This window comes from Rutilus rutilus (genome assembly GCF_951802725.1).
Source record: "Rutilus rutilus genome assembly, chromosome: 11".
NCBI lineage: Eukaryota > Metazoa > Chordata > Actinopteri > Cypriniformes > Leuciscidae > Rutilus > Rutilus rutilus.
Window position 1 is genome coordinate 14,835,565 of NC_140216.1, and position 24,216 is coordinate 14,859,780.

Genomic DNA, 24,216 nt, shown 5'->3' on the forward strand with positions numbered 1-24,216 from the left:
TTTAACGCAGAAAACAAACGGAAAACCATCTCTTTTGCTTCCCTTATGAACACTGCCATGCAAATTACATGGATTATAGTGTTCTTTTGGCAGTTTATAGTGTTTTTGACAAGGGAAGTCTAAGAGAAATCTGCTTCTTAGTTGTACCCTTCTAGTGGTCAACCTATCTGCAGACAGAGAATGACCCGTGTCTGTAGGGAAGAATGACGACACTGAAAGCACTGGAGTATCCGCATGTTTGTCTGTTCTGAATGTCAAGATGCAAAAGTTCATTTTCTTTTGGTTTTTACTTACAAAATATTCTATGAAATACAATACCATTTACTGCATTTCCTTCTTTCACTCAACAAAAAAAACAACAACAGTATGACAAATTTTAGTTTTCTGATTTTCTATCAAAACACTGAAGTATAAAACAGCGGGCAGAAAGGGAATCTTCAGGTGACGAAATACATTGAGAGTGAGAGCAGAAGCTCTTCAGAAGTGAGCAGTTACTCTGTCAATCTCCAGAAGATCATCCAAGATCTGAAACAAAGAGAGAGCAGAAAAGCTCATGAACAGGAATGAAGGAAGCACATGTGGAGATTATTGCTGTCATTACTGTAGTATCCGAACATTAAACAACAGGTCTAGTTCTCTCATTTGATTGGCCGAGTGGCATTCAGTGATGCTGTTATTTAATGCTGCCTTTCATATGCAACCGGAATTACTGCAAATATGGAAACAGATCATTTAACAGATCAATAATTCAATATAAGAACAAAATTATGCATACTATATGCATTTCTAATAGTGAAAATTGCATTTATTTTACTGAATATCTAGAATCATCAGCAAGCTATCTAGAATGTATTTATCAGCATGAGTAATGTTTATATGGTTGCCAATGAATGGGATGCTATATTTATATCCAACATCCATTGAATGTTAACTACACATTTTCTATAAATTTTGACTTGAATTAAATTTCCCCAAGAAATAGGCAAGAATGAACCTTGCACTCCATGATTCCTATTCTTTCCAACAACAAAACACTTGAACGGGACAAACTCATAATTCCTATTTCAGAAGTGGGAAGTAGGACAGTACTGATGGCAAATGAAGACAGCATTAGTGTTTGTAACAGTATGTGGCCAGGTTCAGCTGAGTGCTTTGGCTTCTTTAGGAACTATTTTCATTCCCAGAGGAGGAAAAAAAGCGGAATTTATCAGAAGCACGAGTTCATTAATATCAAGTTCTTGTTTTTTTAATATAAAAAAAGAAAGCACTAGGTTCCAGCACAATTGCAAGTACTGCTTAATTATATAAAATTATTATTCAATATATTTCCATCACTTGTTCATAATTGTCATCTCGTCTGCCCTGCACTGGTGTATCATTCACGGCTCACTGAGGTAAAGTGTGACAGTGAGTGTCTTGGAGTTCAGCACTCACAATGTCTGACGTTGTGCCGATCTTCTTGGCCAGTTCGCTTCGCTCCATGGTGCTGAGGTACAGGTACTTATTCAGCAGCTCTCCGTCCAGAATGTTCTTCACAGCGTTCTGCAACGTCCGCCGATCGTAGTGCAGCATCCTGCAGCAATACACAGTAGGAAATGCTGAGAGGGTACAAAGAAGTGCACTAAAATATGCAACAGAAATGTCAAATGTGGCCTGGAAATGTCTTTTACTGAATATAACTTTTTAGTTATGCTCTGCCCTAAAATATTTATTGGCTTTTTATGAAATGCTCACGAAATTGCTCGCACGTCTGTCCATTGAGGGTCTCATTTGTAAAATGTTAAGTATTAATTAATATTAATTGTTTAAATCTGTTCCAAAGACAATTCCAGAGATGCAGAAATCTACCCCAATCTCTAAAAGCAATTCCTAAAAAGTTCATGGAAATTCATTGGTCAAAAGCGTTGAATCCCAAGAAGTGGTGTAATGTGATAATAAGCTGGAACGTTGTGGGGTTTCGCTGATTCGCGTCTCTCAGGACGTCAGCAGTACTAATGAGAAGAATCAGTACCTGAAAGCCTTTGGGTTGAGCCCAGCATGATGTGGCAGCATGGTGGTGAGGGCGTTCTGCAACATCAGCAGTCTGCGGTACGTCTTCTCCTGCATTGGCAGAAGCATGCCGACGCCACCGTCCAACGTAGCTGCACAGACACAGAATCACGGTTAGGTTTCTAATGAACTGGTTTAACTAGTTTGGGAATTATAAAATAATGATGGCTCAGTGATCATGTTTCATGAATGTTGGTTGCTAGGGTGCGAAGGTGTTCAAAAGCCTCGAGAAGCAGGTGAAGAGACCCACCGAACCAGGTGATGTGTTTGTTATCCCACGTGAGCGCTTTCTTGCTGGCCGTGTCCAGAGTTCCGCGGCATGGCATCCTCCATAAGGCGTTCACGTGAGCGCCCACGTTGAAGTCTGCTCGTCGCAGCAAACGCATGCCCCCGAAACTCTCTTTGGCTAAAGATGGAACAATGAAGGACATGCGTTTGATGTGGGACACTGGGAAAGAGCAGAGTCTAAAAGTATTGCAGAAAGGATCAAATAAATGACTCACCTTCAGGCAGGTACATGTAGACCAACAGGTTTTTGTCTCTGTCTGAAACTAAGAAAAGGTTTAAGAGATCAAATGAGTGACGTTTACTAGAGTGTTTAATCATAAAACAGAAGAAGATGGTAAGTCACTTACCTAGAAAGCCAAGCTGGTTATTGTCCACCATAAATTCAATGCTATAAACTTCCAGGGGCTTTGCATCCTATGATGAAACAAAAAGAAACATGGAACAATCAGACCTGTACACATTTTAACTTCTAAGTATTTATCAATTTGTCACTATAAGCTGCATAAAGCTGGTGACATCTTTGCGTTCAATTGACTCTGTCTGGCTGGTTCCTCAAGTGAGGACCCTTATAAGAAGTGTGCTTAACTGGACTGAATGTGCACTTGTAGTGTACTTCAAATCTTAAAAGTGCATTTAAAAAAAACTGACTTACAGATAACATGATAATGAAATAGGCCACAATGTTATCATTGAAAATATGCCATTCTAAATATATATTTAAATAAATGACACAAGTTTCAATGGATAAGACACATGCCTTTGGTGTGAGAGACCCCGGTTCGAATCCACTGTGAGACACCAATGTGTCCCTGAGCAAGACACTTAACCCCTAGTTGCTCCAGAGGCGTGCGACCTCTGACATATATAGCAATTGTAAGTCGCTTTGGATAAAAGCGTCAGCTAAATGAATAAATGTAAATGTAAAACTATCCCTTTAAATCCAACTAAATCAAAAAAGGAATTGACTGATATTTGACTGCAAACTCATGACAGGTTACCCTGCTGACGAGCGAGAGCGTCTTGCTCTCTTCCTGGTAGCGCAGCAGAGAGACGCTCTTCATGACATCAGCAGCGAGGATGAAGTTCTTGATGCTGTGCATTTGATGGATGTAGAGCTGCGTGTCGATGAAGGCCATGCCAGTCAGATCATTATCCCTCAGGCTCCATAAGAAGATCTGCACGCACACACACACACACAACTCCATCATGCAGAATGAACAGAAATGGCATTCTATTTCATGTGATGCAGCACATATGAACGTGTGTGGTACCTTCTGTCCGATGGCAGACACCAGGTATCCACTGCAGTGACAGAGAGCTGTAACAGGTCCTTTCTGCTCCTTCTCATACAGCACTTTAAACTTATTCTTGGTGAGGGGCTGACCGGGCTCTGGCACGACCTCAATCACATCCACAATCAGGATCTGTCAGACGGAATGAACCCAGATCAGAAGTTTGATGAAACTTTGATTTTGGGGGGGGGGGGGGGGGGGGGGGGAGCTTGCTCTACGTTTGCTGTGCTTGTTTGCAGGGCTGCACAATTTTATAATTATATATCATAATAAATAATATTATTATAAATAATAATTATTAAATATTAAACAAAATAAGAAATATTACGGTTGCAATATTGCACTGTAAAATGAAGTATTTAGGAAAAACTAATATTTTTATTTTTCAGTACAATAAAAAAAGAGAACTGTAAAATTACAATACTAAGATTTTGGGCTGTGTTAACTTTTAAGCTGTTTAAAGCACAGATTTCTCTTTTGTTTATAAGCGTTTCTCATTGCAATTATGGAAAGATGATTGGCTCATGTCACGTTCACAGTTGCACGTTAAAGCGACTCAAACTCGGATGGAGTTTGTGTGGAGCAGCTTGTGTATATGAACGCAGTACTGCGCTTCACTCTGAAACAGGCATCGCAAATATTTATGGAATTAAATCACAGCCGTTGCGATTTATTATTATATTGTAATATTTATTATTCTCTCTCTCTATATAGATATATATAGATAAATGAATGTACTTCTATTTCATTAAAGGGATAGTTCACACAAAAATTTAAATTAGCCCATGATTTACTCACCCTCAAGTCATCCTAGGTGTATATGACATTCTTCTTTCAGATGAATACAATCGGAGTTATATTAAAAAATGTCCTGGCTCTTCCAAGCTTAATTATGGCAGTGAATGGCCGTTTCTGCATAAAAGTGCATCTTTCCATCATAAAAGTGCTCCACACGGCTCCGGGGGGCCTTCTGAGGCGAAGAGATGAGTATGCAGTCTACTTGCGCCTAATGCGCAACTTATGACGTCAGAAGTAGCGTAGCGTAGCGTAAATATCAGCAGTATGTTCCATTACGCATAAGTTGCGCTTAAGTGGAATCCATATGTTCGTCTGGCCGGAAGTTAGTTATTTTACTTTCTAAAGTTTTAAATATGAATATTTTTCTTACACAAACTCATCGCTTCGCTTCAGAAGGCCTTTATTAACCCCCCCGGAGCCGTGTGGAGCACTTTTATGATGCACTTGTAAGTTGCACTTTTATGGACTTCAAAACAGAAACGGTCTTTCACTGCCATTATAAAGCTTGGAAGAGCCAGGTCATTTTTTTAAATAACTCTGATTGTATTCGTCTGAAAGAAGAATGTCATATACACCTAGGATGACTTGAGGGTGAGTAAATCATGGGCTAATTAAAAATTTTGGGTGAACTATCCCTTTAATGCACTACTACTTACTGCACCTGTCAGGAGTGTTTACAGATGTATGTAAGTGAAGACTCACTCTGCCCCTACAGGTGACCTCCTCTCCCTGCAGGAGGCACGTGCCCACGGCCACGTATCCCTTCAGCCCTGATACGGTCTCCTGACTCTTCAGAGCCACTGTCTTCATGCACGTCACATGCTCCCACTCCTCCAGGTCAATGCTGACGAAGACAGTTCAACAATATCATACAGACTGTTCGGTTTATTTTTCGTGATATTCATCATTTACTCACCCTCATGTCATTCCAACCTAATAAGACTTTCGTTTAACTTTTCTGTCCCTCTAATGAAAGTTAATGCAAACAAAACTTTATGCATCATAAAAACACATCAAATATAGTAAACTGAAGCTCAATTGTACTTGCTTGACATATGAAAACCAATGAGGTTTGAGCTTCCGTTTACCATATTGATGTGCACTTTGTATGTGTTGATCAATGTTTAAATGTGAATAAAAGCCTAAATTAAATCTGTTGTTCATCATATAAAGTAATCGTGTCTCTTCAGAAGACTTGAATGAAACCACTATTCATTTGGATTACTTTTATGATCTTTATGAACTTTTTGAAGCTTGAAAGTTGTGGTTACCTGGACTTTCAGTGAAAGGACAGAAATCTCTCAGGTAACTTGTTTCATTAAAAAGATCTCCATTTGTGTTTCGAAGATGAACAAAACTCTTATGAGTTTGGAATGACATGAGGGTGAGTATATGCGGACAGAATTTTAATTTTTTTGTGAACTGTCCCTTTAAGTGAAACATGAAGGTGGTTCTCACCGTGTGTTTGGGATGGCCTCCCAGCTGACCGGAGAGATAAGCTGAATGGAGAATTTGTCCTGCTGAGGGGGGATGTACCGCTCATCTGAGAGAACAATTAAACTATTAAGACCCCATCAAATCAGACGCATTCACTTTCTCCAAGTACACACCCAAACAAAGTGTCACACCTCTTTCAATGGTCTCAAACTCCTTCTCTTCTCCAGTCATTCTGGGAATACGAGTGCACTGATCTTTAACACTGCTGCACACAGCATACACCTTAAACACACACAATGGACCACGTATGAACACATGACTGCACGCATTTACATAGCAACACTCATTTAATGCTGAATACTATTGTTATGCAAAGAGTAATCATAACAGATCTCATTTACATATGAAATATTAAAGGTACAGCAGCAAAAACAGCCAGCCTAATTCTAAAGATGCAGTCACAATAGCCAAATTTTGCAGTCACTGTCCATTGCCAATAGAGTAGCGATGCCTGAAGCACCGGCCACACAGAAATAACTTTCAAACAAAGCAGCTTTCTGTTGGTCAACACAGCGTTTTTTGTGCGACTAACTGGAACACGAGTGAAATATGCTAACTTTTTCACTCTAATGTGAATTTTGTTGAAATTACTGGATTCCGCATGGCAAAACTTTCGCAGAGCGGCGATAAATGTGACTGTGCCTTTCTTTTTTCTGCGGAACACAAAAGAAGATATTTTGAAGAATGTTGGTAACCAAATGGTTTCTGTTCCTATTTTTGCCAATACAACGGAAGTCAATGGTCACCAAAAGTGTTTGGTTACCAACATTCTTCAAAATATTTTGTTTTATGTTCCAGTGAAGAAAGAAAGTCAAACAGGTTTGGAAAAACATGAGAGTTAGAACATGATGACAGAATTTTGATTTGTGGGTGAACTGTCCCTTTACGGGTCATACATAGTTTAAAGTTAAAAGTTTAAAAATGATGCTAAATGACGACTACATTCAGTGAACTCCTTATCTACATCCCACAGCATTTGTATTACCTTGGATTCCATGTGGTACGACACATAGTGGACGGTACACCTGAGTGGAATCTTGCGGACAGGCCAGGGAGCATCGTATGAGAGGTAAGTGGGTAACACACTAATCCTCAGCTCGCCCTAAAGAAGCAAATGCACTTCAGTTACACATTTAACCTGTCAAGATCATGTTCCCAAGATATCCTGATACATTGGAGGGTGAATAACACTTTTAATATAATATTAAACACACATTATATTATTTAATATAATAACACAGTCATTTAAGTCATTTAACATCCAATACCAAATGCTAATGTACATTTTAGAACTTGTTTGTACCTGTTTGTTGAAGTAGAGGAATCCTTTGGGGCAGTTGATATTGTGAAAGGGAGAGAAGGACTCGATAGCGCCATCTATTGTCATGGGGTGGAGCCGCATTGCCCCACGAGAGGTCACCAACATCCAGTGAGGAGACGGCCCGCAGATAAACACCTGAAAAATAGCGCCAACCTATATGTAGTGCTTATTTTACAAATTTAAGCTTGGCATTAGGAAGAAAAAAATTGGATAAACTGTTCAAATCGGTGCCAATGTATTGAATGCCAGCTTGATAACTTGCCAGCAGTTTTGTTATTGTTGACAAAAACTATTGAAAATAATTTTGGGTAATTGAAATTCAGCTGAAATAAAATAAAAATAAATAAATATTAGATATTTTGCCTTGGCAACTAAGTACTAAAGTACTAACAACTCAAATTACTAAAACTGATTTTTTTTTTTTAAATAAAAATACTATAATAGTATGAAAAGAATACAAAAATAAACTTTATTACCTTATATACATTTAGAATTTAACACAAAGTAAAGGCACCGATAAAAAAAGAAAAGAAAAAGAAATGACCAGAAATATACAGTTTTTAAACCAAGTCACAGACAGACATACCCCTGCGTATCCTGAGATGTCCTGGAAGTATCTGAATCTGGCCACACGACCCTTGACCACCAGAGTCTCCTCTCCCTGACCCTCAGGCTTCTTGTCCTTTCTAATTTTGGACTTCTTCTCTCTGAAGTTAATGTTATGAGGCATCTGACAAGAAGAAAACAAAGCCACCACTCTTCATCGTTCAAGCATCATTAGAGTAAATGTCCAGAGAGAGTATTTAGTGTTGGCTTGTACCTTCTTAAAGCGCACTTTCAGGTTGCTCTGAGCTTGCTGCTGGTCGTATGGAAAGGCCTCATATATCAGAAGCTCTTGATCAACATGTGCCTGTTAGGATTTGATTGACAAATTCAGTCAAATTAAAACCGTAAACTTCATCTCATCCAGAAGAGCAGGTTTCTGTGATAAACTTACCAGCAGGTAAGGACGGCTGTGGTTGTAGCCTAATGACACAAGAGAAACTTCTTTGACTAATGGGATGTCTCCCTGCCTCGTCACTTCCTCCTTTTTGAGCTCCCCTTGAGTAGCCGATTGGCTAGCAGAGCTGTCAACCAAAACACGTTGACCAACAGGGAAATTTTTCACCAGGAAAACCAAGCGCCAGTCGGGAATCTGGTAGATCTGATTAAGAAACGACAAAAGAATCTTAACAACCGATAATAAGAACCAAACACATGTGCTATATATGAAAGCTTATACCATGAAACAGCCTCTAATCACTAATTTAGTGTCATTGATGTATCATACTAAGCAACCATAAAGGAAGATAAACTTTTCATCTTTGTATTTTTGGGTAAATTATATGGATTTTTGAGTCATAAAAAGGGACATTTTAAAATTTAATATGAAATAATAAAATAAAAGTAAAAAATAATATTTAAAAATATCTCTTTTTTAAACTTATTTTACTTAATTGTTTTAATAATTACAAAACATTCTTTTCACCACAAATCCAACTTAAATCCAAGGAAATCTCTGTAAATCAGTGAGTATGTTCGTCACCTCCATGACTCCGTTCTCTCTGACCAGCAGGCACCAGTGTGACGGCTCCAGTCTGCTCTGGCCGCCCTCTCTTCCTGTCTGAGTCGAGTTCCCTGCAGAGCCGCGGCTGGACTCTTCTTTACTAGGGCTGGTCAGAGGGTGCGACTCCCCATACAGCATCTCCTCCTCATCATCCAACGCATTACTGGCACAGAACATGAGGGAAAGAAAATGAATAATTATAGACAAAAGACTGGAAATAATAGCATTTTAAAAATGAGTGTGTGGATACCTGATGTCCTGGATAATGGTCTCTGTCTCTGATTGGGTTCTGATGGGAGCTTCCTCTTTGGCCAGGAAGTTGGCCTTGTTCTCAGTGGTAAACATGCCACTGACGTCACGGTATGCACATAATGTAATAACACGTGATTGCTGAGAAAAAATTTGAATTGTTCATATTGAGAATACTTTAAAGGGTATTCAACATTTAATGCATTTCAGTACATTACTGTATTTCAGTAAAGAGAATCTAATGAGATTAATGGTAATTACAAAAAAAACGTGTATATGCATATATATATTTATACTATGTTACCATTTGCTACTATTTGAACCAAATAAAAGCAAGGAAAAAAAAGAAAAGAAAGAAAATGTGTAAAAAAAAAAAAAACGTCGGTCCTAAACATAGGAATCATTTTTCTTTATTTGCTTTAGATTTAGAGGTAAAATACAGTTTTTCAGAAAATACATTTCATGAGTTCAGCATAAAATACAGCACTGTTGAAAAGTTTGGGGTCAGTACGATTTTTTTAAAGAAATTAATACTTTTATTCAGCAAATATGCATTAATTTGATCAAAAGTGATGGTAAAGGAAATTATAATGAAACAAGAAATTCTATTTCAAATAAATGTTGTTGTTTTTTTTACTTCCTATTCATTAAAGAATCCTGAACAAAATGATCAGTTTTCACAAAAATATTAAGCAGCACTACTGTTTGACACTGATAATAACATAAATTGTTTATTGAGCAGCAAATCATCTTATTAGAATGATTTTTGAAGGATCATGTCGCACTGAAGACTGGAGTAATGATGCTGAAAATTCAGCTTTGTCATCACATTATAAAATATATTTAAATAGAAAGACACAGAATTTATTTTAAATTGTAATAATACTTCACAATATTTATTTTTTAACTGTATTTTTGATCAAATAAATGCAACTTTGGTGAGCATTATAGACTTCTTTCAAAAGTATTTTTAAAAATCTTAGTGACCCCAAACTTTTGAACGGTGAGATATTTGCATGGACTGACCGTGTGGATTTGTGGTTTCTGCAGTGCCAGGCGGTGGCTCTTCCCCATGTACGAGTCACTCTTCAACACAAACATGGTGACCACTCCCTCTGCTGTCATGATGACCACGTAAGGATCGGCCACAGAGCAGTGCACTATGGGAGAGCCCAGGTCCACAGGTATAAAGTGGAGCTGTGTCACTGAGTGCAAGAAGAAACAGAGACCAGATGAAATACAGGTCATCCATCATATGATCATAGTTAAAAAAAATACACTGATGATGTGCTCCCTTACCTCCCTCTAGCAGTCTGATGCCCATAGGAGACACCTGGATGATGTATTTATTGTCTCCGATGTTGCCTGCATACACAGTGGGACCCTGTGTGGCGAAACCACTAGTGTCCAGCTCCATAATCTCCTGACCAGTTTGCAGGATCTGAACACACACAGCAAGAGCAATGAAACACTGTAAAGCTGAGGTCACATTAGCAAAATTACAGAGATTTCATGGGCAAGTGACTACAAGCATTATGATTGGTTGAAAAGTATCCAATGAGCATGAAGCTCATATGAGATAGCAGTGATGGGAATATCTGTCAGCCTGGAATGACATACTAGCATACTGCTTACTATTGACTATATAATAGATTGCAAATAACTCTTGGCAGTCTAATAAAAAAAAATGTCAAGGAGAGGTTAAAAATTGTGGTAGTGCATTATATTGTGGATTACAATACTGCATTGCGCTCTATTTAATGCCCATACAGTGGATGTGCAAAATATATACTGCATACAGTCAACACAGTAAAAGTAATACGGTAGTATGTTATACAGAATATAGCCTGTGAATACCATAGTAGAGTCTTCTCTACTGAGGATGAGGAAGCCGTGTTTGTTCTTGTCATCCTCCACTATGGGCTCGTGCTTCTCCTCCTCAGGACCCTCACTATCGCCCTCTGCTGGAGACTGCAGACATGGGGAGTTTCAAAGCAAAGCAGTTAAAGTAAAACAGCTTAACAAGAATACTATTTGTGATTTATCAAATAGAAGACATAAGAAAAGTGAAAGGTGAAAAGCTGCAACAAATCACCTTTTCAGGTTTCTCCTCACAGTATATGACTGTCCACATGTCATGGCATCCAGGAAGTTCAAACGTTGTGACCACCTGCGGTCTGATGCTTTTCTATAAACCAGCAAAATATATCACAAGTTTAATATAATAAAGTAATAATGGTTTACATATATGTACTTTTCAATTGCCAGTGGCCAATATATTGTCAACATTATGTGAGGCCTATAATGCCAACACTGCAAAAAGTGCTTTTTTTACTTCGTATTTCTGTGGTTTTGCAGAACGAATATATAAACACTCTTAAATCAAGAGTTATTTAATTGAAATGCAAAATGACATAAGATAAGAAGCCTTGTTTCTGAGAAATGTATTATTAAAGGTGCAGTAAGCGATTTCTGAGAAACGCTGTTGAAAGTGGATTGGACCGAGCACCACAACACACAATTTTAGCCAATCATCAGAAGGGGGCGTATACACTTATGATGGAGGAGAGAGAGTGAGCAAGAGGGAGATTTGAAGAAAGACTGTAGAAAGAAAGAGAGACATTACAAAAGAGAAAAGGTCAAAATATCACTGGATCACTCCGGGTTAATATTAGAAAATACTCAGCAAGTGACTTTTGAATTTCACATGGTTTGTCTTTAAGCATATTAAAAACATCACATAGACATATAAACAAAATAAAAAAACTTGATCACCATTCAAATCTGGTCTTCATATGAGTTTCATATGCATCTCCTGAGACTTGCCATCAGATTTTGAAGGAAGGGACACACCTTTTCATTCTTTATTACCGTTTTCCACATTTTAGATTAATAGTAAAATTATTAAAACTATATAACATAAATAGAATTATGGGAATTATGTAGGAGACCAAAACTATCTTATATTTCTTTGTCAAAGTCGTTTTTAAGACACATTTGAGATCAAACCACCATGCATGTTAATACCAGGTGTAAATGGGGCCTCATAATGAACGCATTTGCACTTAACACTTGACAAATAACACTAGTTTCATGCATCCTGTGTGAAATACATGAGCAGTGCATCAGCAGTGTGCCTCTGCTGTATCTCGGGTGTTTTAAAGGCCTCTCCAACCATCTCTGAGGCAGCCCTGGTAAAGCCCAGACGTCACTGTAGCACCCGCACAAACCTGCGGCAGACGAGCCTCACCGCCGCAGGACAGAGTGCTGTGCATTTCTGCTTCAAACATGCAGCACATGCAATTGCCATCCATGATTACAGGACCAGGAGTACACAGGGGGCAGTGTTTGCAGTAATAACCATACCTGCAGTACAGAAAGAGCTCCATTCTTGCCGTATCCTGAGCACACCACCACCTCCAGATCCGGCTCTGGGTTAGTTTGAAACTGATGGAAGAATTGACATTGTATCACAATTAATCAGAAAACCAATATTTTTCCCCAACCCAACCGTTAAATGGAACTAATAATGTTTGAGACTAAATATGTCTCACTTTTCATGCTGTGTCTCAGGGTTCAGTATTAAATACCTCACTGATCTCAACAGCAATAGAATGCCAAAATCAAGCAATGAGATGCAGTTTAGCACTTCCGGCTCCATCATCCTGAAGTCAATAGTTTTATTTGAATGAGTTTTTAGTTAAATGCCTGAAATAAGGTCTGTGATTAACTAGCTGAAGGTATTTTCTTGCTTTATACTACAACATAAAATACATCAGTAATACCTCCTTGTGATTTTAGGATTTCTAACAAGTGTCTAAATGGGACTACAGAGGTTGTCGGGGACATTAAACTTCTTCATGCTGAAACTCATCTAGGCCCTAGTCCACTTTCACAGCCTCAATGGGTTTATAATCGCACTCTTGCAATTCTAACTCAAACTTTCGGGAGAAAAAGTTTTTAAATAAAGACTGAAATGCCACGTACATACTGCAGTTAAACTCGGTTGCCATTCTGACCACACACAGTTCAGTATTTTACGGGAGTGACAAACGCATTCTACAACCAAACGAACTCCTGAAAATGCAGGTAGTGACAACCGCCTTTGCAAAAATTCAGGTTGTACGGAATTAAAATTAACAACTAGTTGTTAATATCATATTTAAACATGTATCAGAGATGTGTCTCTCATCTGTATGTGTGTGGTACAAGAAAACCACAGGGAAAGTGGTATGAGCTTTGAGTCATTTGTGTTGCCAGATCTTGCAAGAAAAAACTGATTCTGTGTCTTCAGAAAACTAAACCGCTCAATTCATTTGGATTAGTTTTATGATCTCTTTATGAACTTTTTGAAGCGTCACATTTTCAGTTGTGTAGCTGTCAATGGAGGGACAGAAAGCTCTCAGATTTCATCAAAATATCGAAAGTCTTACGGGTTTGGAACGACATGAGGGTGAGTACTTAATGACAGAACTTAAATTTTTGGGTGACTAATCCTTTAATGGTGACGTTGAAGTCATGCAACCGTGGTATAGTTCGTTTAGTATCGGTCATTTTCACCTACATTCAGCTTTTTATTTCTGGTGATTGAATTTAGGCTTCAAAATCCATAAACGTTGTGTTAATTAACATGATGATTATCATAAACTCTGTTGGTCACAGAGCTTATTTTTTGCAATAATCCTAATGGGTTTTTGTCAAGGGAACCAGGGTGATGCGAAATCACAAATGACAAAAATACATCATCACTGCAGTACTCTATAGAGAAAATAAAAGTACCTCTTCAGACAGGAAGGCCGGTTCTCCCATGGAGGCGCTGGCACAGGGTCCAATGTTCAGTATGCTGTCACAAACCTGGACATAAGCATCAGATGGCCCGTCAAATCAAGTTCAATACTTCGTTTCGTACAGGCAACACCATTTGAAATGTACATACGTTGTATTCACAGTCCCTAATATTGTAAATGAAATGTGTTACAGAGATCAGATTAGATAGGACCTCACCTCAAATGAGTATGTAGCCAACTGAGTGCCTGACTGAGCCTCACTCCCGTACACCTCAATTTCATCAAGCTCATCAGGTAGATTCGCCTTACCTGAACACAGCAACTCGCACACATATATCCAAAACATACTAACACAAATATCTGTTCATGTAAAACACTGCGATTAATTACACTACCTGCCCAGTTAGTCGTGGAATCCACACGCTTCTTTTTATTTGGAGGTTCTTCCTGGAAGATAGAGGCATTTAATATAAGGGAAGAAGCTTCAGATTTCTTTTTACAGAAGATTTTATATGTTTAAAGGGGACATTTCATGAAAATGTATTGTGAATGACAAAACTATCATTTGGCTGGATCTCAGCATTAGAAAAAGAGTGGCTAAATCTTATTTTAACATATAATTGCAGATATTAATGAAATAAAAGGCCACAAGTGTACTTAAAGAGAATTAAATTTCATGACTATGTTTCTTAAGACACTTAAGTACACTTTTACAAAGTGCACTTTCGAATAATGTAAAATTTAAAGTTTTGTTTTAAGGTACATTTTAAATCATTGTCATGCTTTAAAGTACACTTATTTCGATGTGTTGACTAACATACTAAAGCACATGTAAAGAGCTTGATTATAATTTTAACTGTAGTGTAAAATTCAATTAAAAGTTAATAGCCTTTAAATGTAGTAAATTGCAACATTATCATTACAAATGTGTAATTACAAATATATTAATACAATTCATGATATTAAAGTATATTTTAGTTTCCCATAACTGCTTTCCAGTACATTCAGCAGTACTTTAACCAGATTAACCAAAAAGACAATAGAAGTAATTATGAATTTACATATATTATAATACATTTTCATTTGCTTGCAAATAACATCAGATGACCTGTCAAATCTAGTTCAATTAACAATTAACATGCAATTAAGTGTAATTTAGTTTGCACTGAAGTATATTCTATAAAAGTATGTCATTTCCGTAATAAGAACTCTTTTAAAAGTATGCTAAATGGATGTTTTCTTCACAAGGGATCACACACACCTGTTTCTCTTTATCCTCATTCTCTTTGCCCTCTTCTATAAGTGTTTCCTGAATTTTCTCTGTGTACCTGAGCAGCAGTGAGTTGCCCAGACGAGAGCCTAAGAACAGATAACCAGCCTCCATTGTCATCATCTGAGAGGAGAGAGATGGAAGGAGCGTGTGAGTGTCTGTGAGCAAGCACAGAGGATTGAAGTCTGATGATTTCTAAGACTGTGAAGTATGTTTTAAGTGGTTTTGACACAGGGAAACACTCACACAGGTGGTCAGGACACTGGCGGCAGCCTTATCGAAGTGGAACGCCCGCACACTCCTCATGCCATCTGTGATGAGCGTCAACACGTAACTGCACACACGAAAAGACACTCAGTCAAGAAACACTCAAAATCAAATTACCAGTTTACACCAATCCAGTTTTATGGTCATAAATACACAAGATCTCACATTTCTCCTCCTTTTAGTGAGATAACCATCTTATCGGAGGTAATGAAGGATGCTTGAGAACAATCCAGTGTGATCTTCACTTCCTCCTGTGGCTCTAAAGAGCAAAACAGATTGAATGGAAACATCAAAGTGAATAAAACTCATCAATTAGGGTAGTAATCATAAAGAAAAAGTCCCAGAAGTACTTACTCAAGGGGAAAGCTGTGGTGCCATTGGTCTGACTGTTGAGTGACACTCCAAACGGAGGAACACTCTGGTTTAGATACAGCAAGGAATTCACAGCGAACACCACAACTCCACCTGAAGAAAAAGAGCTTCACGGGTTGGATGCTGGGATGTTTTGAAGCAGTATTAAATTAGTTTTCATGTATACTGGACACGGACTTACTCTTCCTTCATTTTCTGGTAAAAATCGCCTAATTTATACATGTCTACAAAACTCAACAAAATTTCAAGCATTTAAGCAGGACCATTTGAATCAGAAGGTCTTCATGTTCCTGCTGTCACATTTAAATGCTTAAATTATATGAATCATACTAATGCATTTAGAGATAATATTGGTTCAAATTCATATAGTTGAAATACAGGCTTTTGAAACGTTAAAAGTTAAAATGAGACTCGAAAAATTCAAACTGTCACCATAATACAGTGGTTCTCAACCAGGGGTCCACTAGGGCCTCAGCAAACTTCCAAGGGGTCCTCATGATGACTTACAACGAATTAAAATACGACAAAATATAAAATATTTCAAGATGTGTCTTATTTAAATTCACCCCCATCAACAACTGTTTGTGTTCTTTTGAAGAACCAGAATTCCAACAGTCGTGGAAAACTTGGATATATGAGGAAGGCTAATTTAAAAAGTGTGATTTCTAGACCCATAAAAACTATAACTGTAACTAAAACTGTAACTTCCCAAAATAACTGTGAAAGGACAAACTGTACACTTTACAGTTCAAATAATACCTTTTGAAGGTTAATAATCACATTAAACCATATCTCAATTCCTGTCTTCTGTTGCCAAATTTAAGACCTCTTGAAATGATAATTAAGACTTTTCTTAAACCATTTATATTTAAGATATTTAAGACTTTTTATTGCTTTAAATTTAATACAAGTGAATTTAAGATTTTTTAAGGACCCGCAGGGACACTGTGGGGGACCCTGGAGTCAAAAAGGTTGAGAATCACTGCCATAAAACCAGAGATTAATGTCTACATCAGTGGTTTTCAACCTCTCCTGCAGGGACCCCCTGACAGGCCATGTTTCTGTTTTAACCCTGAAATGGCTTACCTGATTCAATTAATGAGTAGTTTTTAGAGTAGGAAGAGTAGGAATTAGTCAATTAATCAATTATTAATTTAATTTAGCCTTTAATTAACTGAATCAGGTGTGCCATTTCAGGGTTAAAACAGAAACATGGCCTGTCAGGGGGTCCCTGCAGGAGAGGTTGAAAACCACTGGTCTACATGAAGCTCTTGCAGGTAGAGGCAAGAATGGAAGACATTTTACCTATGGGTTTGGGAACAGCCATGACCTGAGTGCAGTCAAAGGGCAGGTTACTCAGCGACCAGATGACTGGATGAACCTTCTGCATGATGTTTAGAGAGATTGCCACGATACTGCACGTGTCCTGACGAACTGCTACACGCCTAGCCACAACAAACACATCTGCACATTATTATCAGCATGTGGAGAGGTGCCTCAATAAAACTCATACCCCTGGATTTCACAGATAAGGCTTAAGCCTAGTCCCTGACTGAAATGCATGTTTGAGCTGTTTTAAATGAAAGCAACTTGCACTGACATATTTTGAAATATGTCAGTGTCATTGTTTTGTCTCAAGATGCACACCAGTAATTCTAAGGCATGTTTATAAAAGCTACTTAAATGCCCTAATTGAACTAAGGCCTTATCCTGGCTTAATCAAAGCCATGTCTGTGAAACCAGGCCTAAGTGCGTCATGATAAAGACTCATTGCATATGATTGAGACAGGAAATGTATAAGTGTTGATAAGCAGATAAACAGTCATACCCCGGCCACGTCTGATTGGGCTCAAACAGAATAAGAAGTGTGGGCTCGTAGTAACCATGGAGAAACTTCATATCGATGATGTTTAGGAGCTTCTCGTCCAGTTCACGAACATCAATTATGTAACTGGGTAGAAAACTCGATTTCTGCCTGAAAGAAGAGAAACATTGTCATTGAAATCATGCTGCAAAACATTACTAGTTTCATTTTAATAGAGTCTGATACACTACTGTTCTTTTTTGAAAGAAATAAAGCATTAAATTGATCAAAAGTGACAGTGAAGACATGTATAATGTCACAAAAGATTTCTAATTCAAATAAATGCAGTTCTTTTGAACTTTCTATTCATCAAAGAAAAAAATCAGGTTTTCCACAAAATTATTAAGCAGCTCAACTGTTTTTAACATTGATAATAATAATAAATGTTTCTTGAGCAGCAAATCTGCATATTAGAATGATTTCTGTAGGATCATGTGACACTGAAGACACACAGGAGTAATGATGCTGAAAATTCAGCTTTGCCATCACAGGAATAAATGACATTTTAGCAATATATTAAAATAGAAAACAGTTATTTGGAATTGTTATAATATTTCACAATATTACTGTTTTACTGTATTTTTTATCAAATAAATGCAAATTCATACAATAACATAAATCGCAAATTTGACCGGTAGTGTAATCATTTTAAAATGTGCAAATATTTAGAAAATATTTGTTTGTACCCCTCTCCCACAATCCCTTCTTGATCATCAGTCAGCGTGTCCCTCCTGAACGGCAGAACCACCAGGCAGGTGCCGTACACCAGCATGACAGCGCAGCGGTTTTCTGGGTCCACTCGCACCATTGGAATGTGCACATTCTGAACAAACCCTTCCTAAAGTGATCCAGAGATACACCACAGATCAAATCAAAACACACATCTTCGCAGAACAGCAGTTCAACACATGCTCATGAACGCAATACACACTCTCAACTCTGGTTCCTCAAAATAGTGCAGTGATAAAGTCTTGAGGTCATGTGTGCCTGGATCATACTCCACAATTGAGAGCTGAAAGGGGGAAAAAAAACATGCAAACATTAGATTGACTTATTATTTAAACTATTTTTTTGCAGGAAGTAGCTTTGATGTAGTCAAACGTACCTTGGCATCTTTGAAGCTCAGAAGCAAGGCGTCTCTGTTGGTGGCCGCGAGCTGAACACTGGCCATGGACATCACATTTCCAAAGAGAGAGAAAGACGCCACCTGCTCCAGTTTCTCTTTACGACTCTTGCCATCTACAAGGTTTATTATTGAACATAATAATAATAATCAAATCCATCTAAATCTACAGAATACTTGATTATGGATAATAAAATTAAAATACATACCTGATGGCTTTTCTGATTTGGAAGTGCTCTAGAATGAAATTAGAACAAATGATTAATATTTACATTAATGACTCATATATTTTAAAAATCAAAGAAAACCAAACAAAGTGGCATTTATTTCACAGTAAAATCACACTCACACTTCAGGTTTAAAATGATAAAAACAAATACTCGCAATAATTACGATTTTTTTTTTATCTTTTTGAAAGAAGTCTCTTATGCTCACCAAGGCTACATTTATTTTGTCATAAATACAGCAAAAAAAAATGTATTATTGTGAAATATTACAATAAGGCTATATATTTGGTGGTCATTGAGGAGATTCCCCCTTCCATATGTAAAGCGCTTTGAGCAGCCAGAAAAAGCGATATATATATATATATATACATATATATATATATATGTGTGTGTGTGTGTGTGTGTGTGTGTGTGTACCACACTTGTGGTTCCTCTGATCGGACACCTATGTGAACTGGCCTCACTTATCCACTTTCTTAAATGACAGTTGCTGTGTCTAAATATCTTTGTACATTTAATTCGACAGCTTTACTTAAGCAGAGACATAAAACACTCTCCATCCTCACCTCCACATCATAAATGATCCTGTAGACATACAGCTGAGATGTCCCTGCCACCACCAGGTTTTTCTCCTGGCTGGAAATGAAGTTGCAGTACACGGCAAACTCCACAGCAGTGGGCGGATGAGCCTGACGGTAAACTGCATACATGATGAAGAGCAGCTCCTCTCAGAGTCAGCAGCACCTTACGAACCAAACACAGTGTGAAGACTACAGTTACAGTTTCATACTGATGATGTTTGCTTCATATCTGATTCTTTACAAGCTGTACAGTGGGACATTATATTCTCTAACACTAACACACAACCGATAATGCACTAAATATACACACTCGCTGATTTATTTGATCGATTTAATGGTTTCTACGCATATTTTAACGTTTTATTGACATTATTTGCATCTCAAGCATGTTCTGCTAACATGCTAGCTAGCTGTATTTGATCATAATAAACAATATGTAGATACGCAAAATAAACTCTAACATACCTGCGAATTATTATGCAAATTTCCCAATGAGCCCTTTGACCATTGGGTCTCATGAATATAGATATTTAACACCAAACTCAGCACAGTGGACAGCACTTTTTATTCATTACACATCCCAGAATTACTCGCGCCAGCAGTGCTACGCTGAAATGTGTCCGACGTGCGCAACATGAGTTCCTCCCACTACGAGGAATAATGCGCATTTTTATTCACCTTACTTTGAATTTATCGATAGATAAATAGAGTATTATTACCGGTAGTAATTTAATAAATATAAAGTCAGGTAAACAGTCGGTAATAAAATAAGAACAACTGAACAAATTACAAGCAATAGCGCAAATAAATACAATCAGGACAGAACTGAGGGGGCTGGGGGCCCCTGGGCTTGAGTTTATGTTGGGGCCCTGCCTACGCTACAAATGACCTCAATTAGAACATTATGGAGTAGCACAAAATACACAAAAATTTAAATATTCCTAGAACAATTAATATGCAACGCGCCTATCGTCAAAGTTTAGAGGTAATATTAAATAGACATTATAAAATACAGGATGTGCTCTCTCAATTGAGAGAAGATATAAACCCTGAAATAACACTGAGCAATAAAGCCAGAGATGAACAGTAAAAAAAAAAAAAAAGAAAAAAAAATTATTGTCATGTCTTTGCCCTCTTATGTCAGATTCTTACATTTAATCAATAAATTCAATCCGAATAAAAAGTATGGCTATTACCAATCAAATAAAATCAGTATTAACAAAATCCATCTTTGCATTTACACTTGCAGCTCAAACATAGCATGAATGGATTTACACTGCAATTATAATTGCATAATCAGTGTTAATGCGTTAATAATTAATTAATTAATTTGTAATGTACAACATTATTGTACTTAAAATGTATTGTGCCCCTCTCTGGTAAATGTAAATAATAATAATTATTATAAATATTATAATAAATAACAATGCACTTATACACCATTGCCACTAACAGTAATAATGCAACAAAAATATTATATTCAAAGTTTTTTTGGCGGAAGCATTTGGCGGAGGTGAAGTAGGCGGAGTCTCCTTTGCAGCGCTAGCGCTACAGCAGTTCGCCGCGAGACTTCAAACTACACGAGCAGCCAGCAGGTGGAAGTATATAAGCTAATACTAATCTTTGATTGTATCTTTGATTTCATTGTAACACTTTACAATAAGGTAAATTTGTTTATTATTCATATTAAGTAACATTTATGAGCTAACTAACCATGAGCATAACATTTGTTAGGCTACTGTAGGCCTATTAATAATACAACTGTAAATTGTTTGTTCATGTTACGTCACAGTCAGTGCATTAACTAATGTTAACAAATACAACTTTTGATTTTAATCATGTTTTAGGAAATGCTGAAATTAAAATGAACTAAGATTAATAAATGCTGTAGAAGTTCATGTTAACAAATGCAACTAATGAAACCTTATTGTAGAGTGTTACTGATTTCATGATAGCTAACACACAGACTCATACATACAATTTATAACATCAACATAACTAAACATGAATTCCTCATAATTACCTTTTTGATTCTCACTGTTTTGTTAGGTAAAGTAAATCATATTTAGTAATATTATCATAATTTCCCTATTTTTGTTTGATGTGTTCTGCATTCTAATTGTATCAGCGTCTTTTCATTTGTATTGAAGAGAGGCTCTCTGACCTACTGCTGCTCTCCATCGAGCGAGATATTCCAATTAATTGTGAGGAAGTCATTAAAATATTTAAAAACACAACAGACAGACGGGTACTGCTTTAAATACAGGTGATTTATTTAATAAATAAATGTAAAAAAAATTGTGCCCTACAGGAGGAGACGTCACAAGGTAGTCCACAGTCTGGAAAAGTTAATGGAGGGAGGAAGTGAGCTTAGGGAAGCTAGAGAAAATAAAAGAAAGGAGAGAAAACGGAAGGAACGGAAGATCACAGAGCCAATGCCACTTCTTGTGGAGGTCAAACCTCTGCCTACTACAGTCAGATGTTCCTTCCTAAAGCCAATAGAGGGAAAACAACCAATGGCTACAACCTCGCTCTACCAGCCGCTCGCTTCAAACCCCTGCCGCCAGTGACTAAACCTCCCGTGCATCCTCAGAAACCAGCTCCAGCACCTGAGGATGTTATCCCTGCCATGTTCTCTGCTTCAACTGGATCCTCCCAAACTGTTGGCGGTTCCTCCATGTCCCGATGAAGTTGTTTCCCTCCGACACTCTTCATCCCAAGTGCGTCATCCCAAACGACTTCCTCCAAGCCCAACTCCTGCACATGATGAAGTCGTTGCTCTGAGAGGTCCTCCCAACCGGAATCCTCAGTCGTTCACTTCTCCCCTGTTTGTTTCACCTTCACAACTCAACCTGGTGGTCGTAGAGGATGAGGAGAGCTAGTATGTGGAGTACACAGGGAGGGCCATCCGGGCCAGTACTTTACTCAAGTCTAAATGCCCCCAAACATCGGAGGCTGAAATGAAACCGAGAAAGATGTTTTCTTGGTTGGAGAAGGACAGTGAGGTGCAGGAGGAAGCGTGGGCGGACGAAGTGGAGGAGGTCCAGGAATTTAAGGAAGAGGAAGGTGAACCCAGTGAAATGGGAGACTCCACGGCCATACAAGGCCATTCGGATGATGTCTCTCAGATCGATGAGCTCACGATGAAGCACGTCTGTGAATCCTCTACTGACGGTCCCAAGAATGAGACCCAGCACAATGTGAACGTCCAGAAAAAGAGCAAAAGAAAAGTGCCATTTGTTCTGTTCACCTGGGTGGAGGAGAAGGACAAGAAAAGGAAGGAGAAGAAAATAATCAAGGAGGGGGAGCGAAGAGAAAAAGAGTTGCTGCTTGAACGCTACATGAGCGATCCGAAACCGAAGCACTTGTGGATCAACAAGCACAACCGCAACTCCTCCTAATGCAGATCTCCGTCCCTCTTCCCCTTTAATCTGTGTAAATAAAAAAGTGTGCAAACTAAAAGTTGAAAGATCCATGACTCTTCCTGACAATTAAAACAAGTGTAATATGAAGTGAATCAATTTGAAGTAATTTGAATAATTGTTTACGTAGAACAGCAGCAGAAAGTGAATCATTCAGTGCAGTTCATAAAGGTGGAGTTCACAGATCATTATATTCTCTCAGATGTGGATCCATCAAATCCATCACCTCTATGTTCGTCTTTTCATGTTTCTTGTCTGCTGTTGTTTTGGGCAACAATTGTATGTGTATATATATATATATATATTTTTTTACACTGTCTTATTCAGAGTCAAAGACTGCACACTTCATGTGATCATATAAATCTATATGTGAAAGTAAATAAATGTAATTTGTCTGAATAAAAGTTGTGTTAATGAGAGAAAAAAAGAATGTTCTACATGAAAAACAAAGGAGGTGGCAGCAAGTCACTGCTTTAATGAGTGAGTTGAATCCTTCATTCAACCAATTCGTTCAAAATAGCCTAACGTCATTTATTTAACTTAGCAAATGACTTTCTGGTAATTTGATTTTTAAGCAATTCAAATGAATGCATCAATGCACTACTGTTTCAAATGTTATTGTACACTTTTTTAAAAGGACACAGAACACAATACTGGCAGTTTGCAGTACACTAGTATTCCATTAGAAGGATAGCTGATGGCTCTATTGACTTATTGATGTGAGTAACAAACATTGAGTCAGTCAATCACCTCTTATAAATTGTTTCTCCGAAGTTCAGACATTACATTGCCTGTCTGTCATTGATCTCAGAGGTTTTTCTCTTTGCATAACTCGTGTCAGGATAAATCAATATGGGCCGCAATCCTCACAGGTGTGTGAGCATTGAGAGATACTGAGTTAAAGCTTGTGGTACAGTAGTAGTGTTTGTAGAATGTGAAATTGCAGGGTTTGCAGGATTGATCATTCTGAGGTGCTTTATACAGTGGAATACAGTGTTGCTATGCGGTTGCCACAATGTTCTGAGTGATTAGTGCGTTGCTATGCAGTTGCTAGGGTATTCTTGGTGGTTGTTAGTGTGTAATTGCTAGGGTGTTTTAGGTATATTTATCTTGTTAAGTTCAAAAGTAACACTAAAATGGGGAAAATCGGTCACACTTTAGATCAGGGTTCACCAATCTTGGTCCTGGAGGGCCGGTGTCCTG

General features: G+C 37.8%; 2 protein-coding genes across 2 annotated transcripts; one reads left to right on the forward strand and one right to left on the reverse strand.

Annotated features, from left to right (window-relative positions):
• Positions 1-219: 219 nt before the first annotated feature.
• On the reverse strand, positions 220-20,237 carry cpsf1 (cleavage and polyadenylation specific factor 1). Its single transcript, XM_084423437.1, has 38 exons — positions 20,057-20,237; positions 19,577-19,754; positions 18,993-19,020; positions 18,766-18,899; positions 18,592-18,672; positions 18,347-18,498; positions 17,625-17,771; positions 17,102-17,241; positions 15,779-15,889; positions 15,590-15,683; positions 15,404-15,491; positions 15,149-15,280; positions 14,283-14,334; positions 14,105-14,196; positions 13,880-13,954; positions 12,467-12,547; positions 11,196-11,288; positions 10,958-11,071; positions 10,400-10,541; positions 10,127-10,305; positions 9,102-9,241; positions 8,831-9,014; positions 8,243-8,449; positions 8,066-8,155; positions 7,832-7,975; positions 7,228-7,380; positions 6,910-7,026; positions 6,056-6,146; positions 5,886-5,970; positions 5,130-5,271; positions 3,609-3,761; positions 3,336-3,512; positions 2,685-2,751; positions 2,553-2,600; positions 2,300-2,455; positions 2,012-2,141; positions 1,435-1,573; positions 220-525 (listed from the first exon to the last, which is right to left on the reverse strand). Exons 2-38 carry the CDS (start codon positions 19,718-19,720, stop codon positions 478-480), a joined length of 4,350 nt encoding a protein of 1,449 aa, XP_084279563.1. The 5' UTR covers positions 19,721-19,754; positions 20,057-20,237; the 3' UTR covers positions 220-477.
• A 932-nt stretch (positions 20,238-21,169) lies between these two features.
• Positions 21,170-23,058, forward strand: LOC311299095 (uncharacterized protein). The gene is made up of 2 exons (XM_084422474.1): positions 21,170-21,192; positions 21,903-23,058. The coding sequence occupies exon 2, from the start codon at positions 22,552-22,554 to the stop codon at positions 22,990-22,992; it is 441 nt and encodes a 146-aa protein (XP_084278600.1). The 5' UTR covers positions 21,170-21,192; positions 21,903-22,551; the 3' UTR covers positions 22,993-23,058.
• The last annotated feature ends 1,158 nt before the right edge of the window (positions 23,059-24,216 follow it).

What these genes read in the sequence shown, in the direction of transcription:
- cpsf1 (XM_084423437.1), bottom strand. Translation starts at nt 19,720, where the DNA reads ATGTATGCAGTTTACCGTCAGGCTCATCCGCCCACTGCTGTGGAGTTT. An exon ending in TGAGCTTCAAAGATGCCAAG is followed by an intron (nt 18,673 to 18,765) that starts GTACGTTTGACT and finishes TCCCCCTTTCAG; the next exon opens with CTCTCAATTGTGGAGTATGA. An exon ending in TGAAAGTGCGCTTTAAGAAG is followed by an intron (nt 7,976 to 8,065) that starts GTACAAGCCAAC and finishes TCTTCTTGTCAG; the next exon opens with ATGCCTCATAACATTAACTT.
- LOC311299095 (XM_084422474.1), top strand. Translation starts at nt 22,552, where the DNA reads ATGAAACCGAGAAAGATGTTTTCTTGGTTGGAGAAGGACAGTGAGGTG.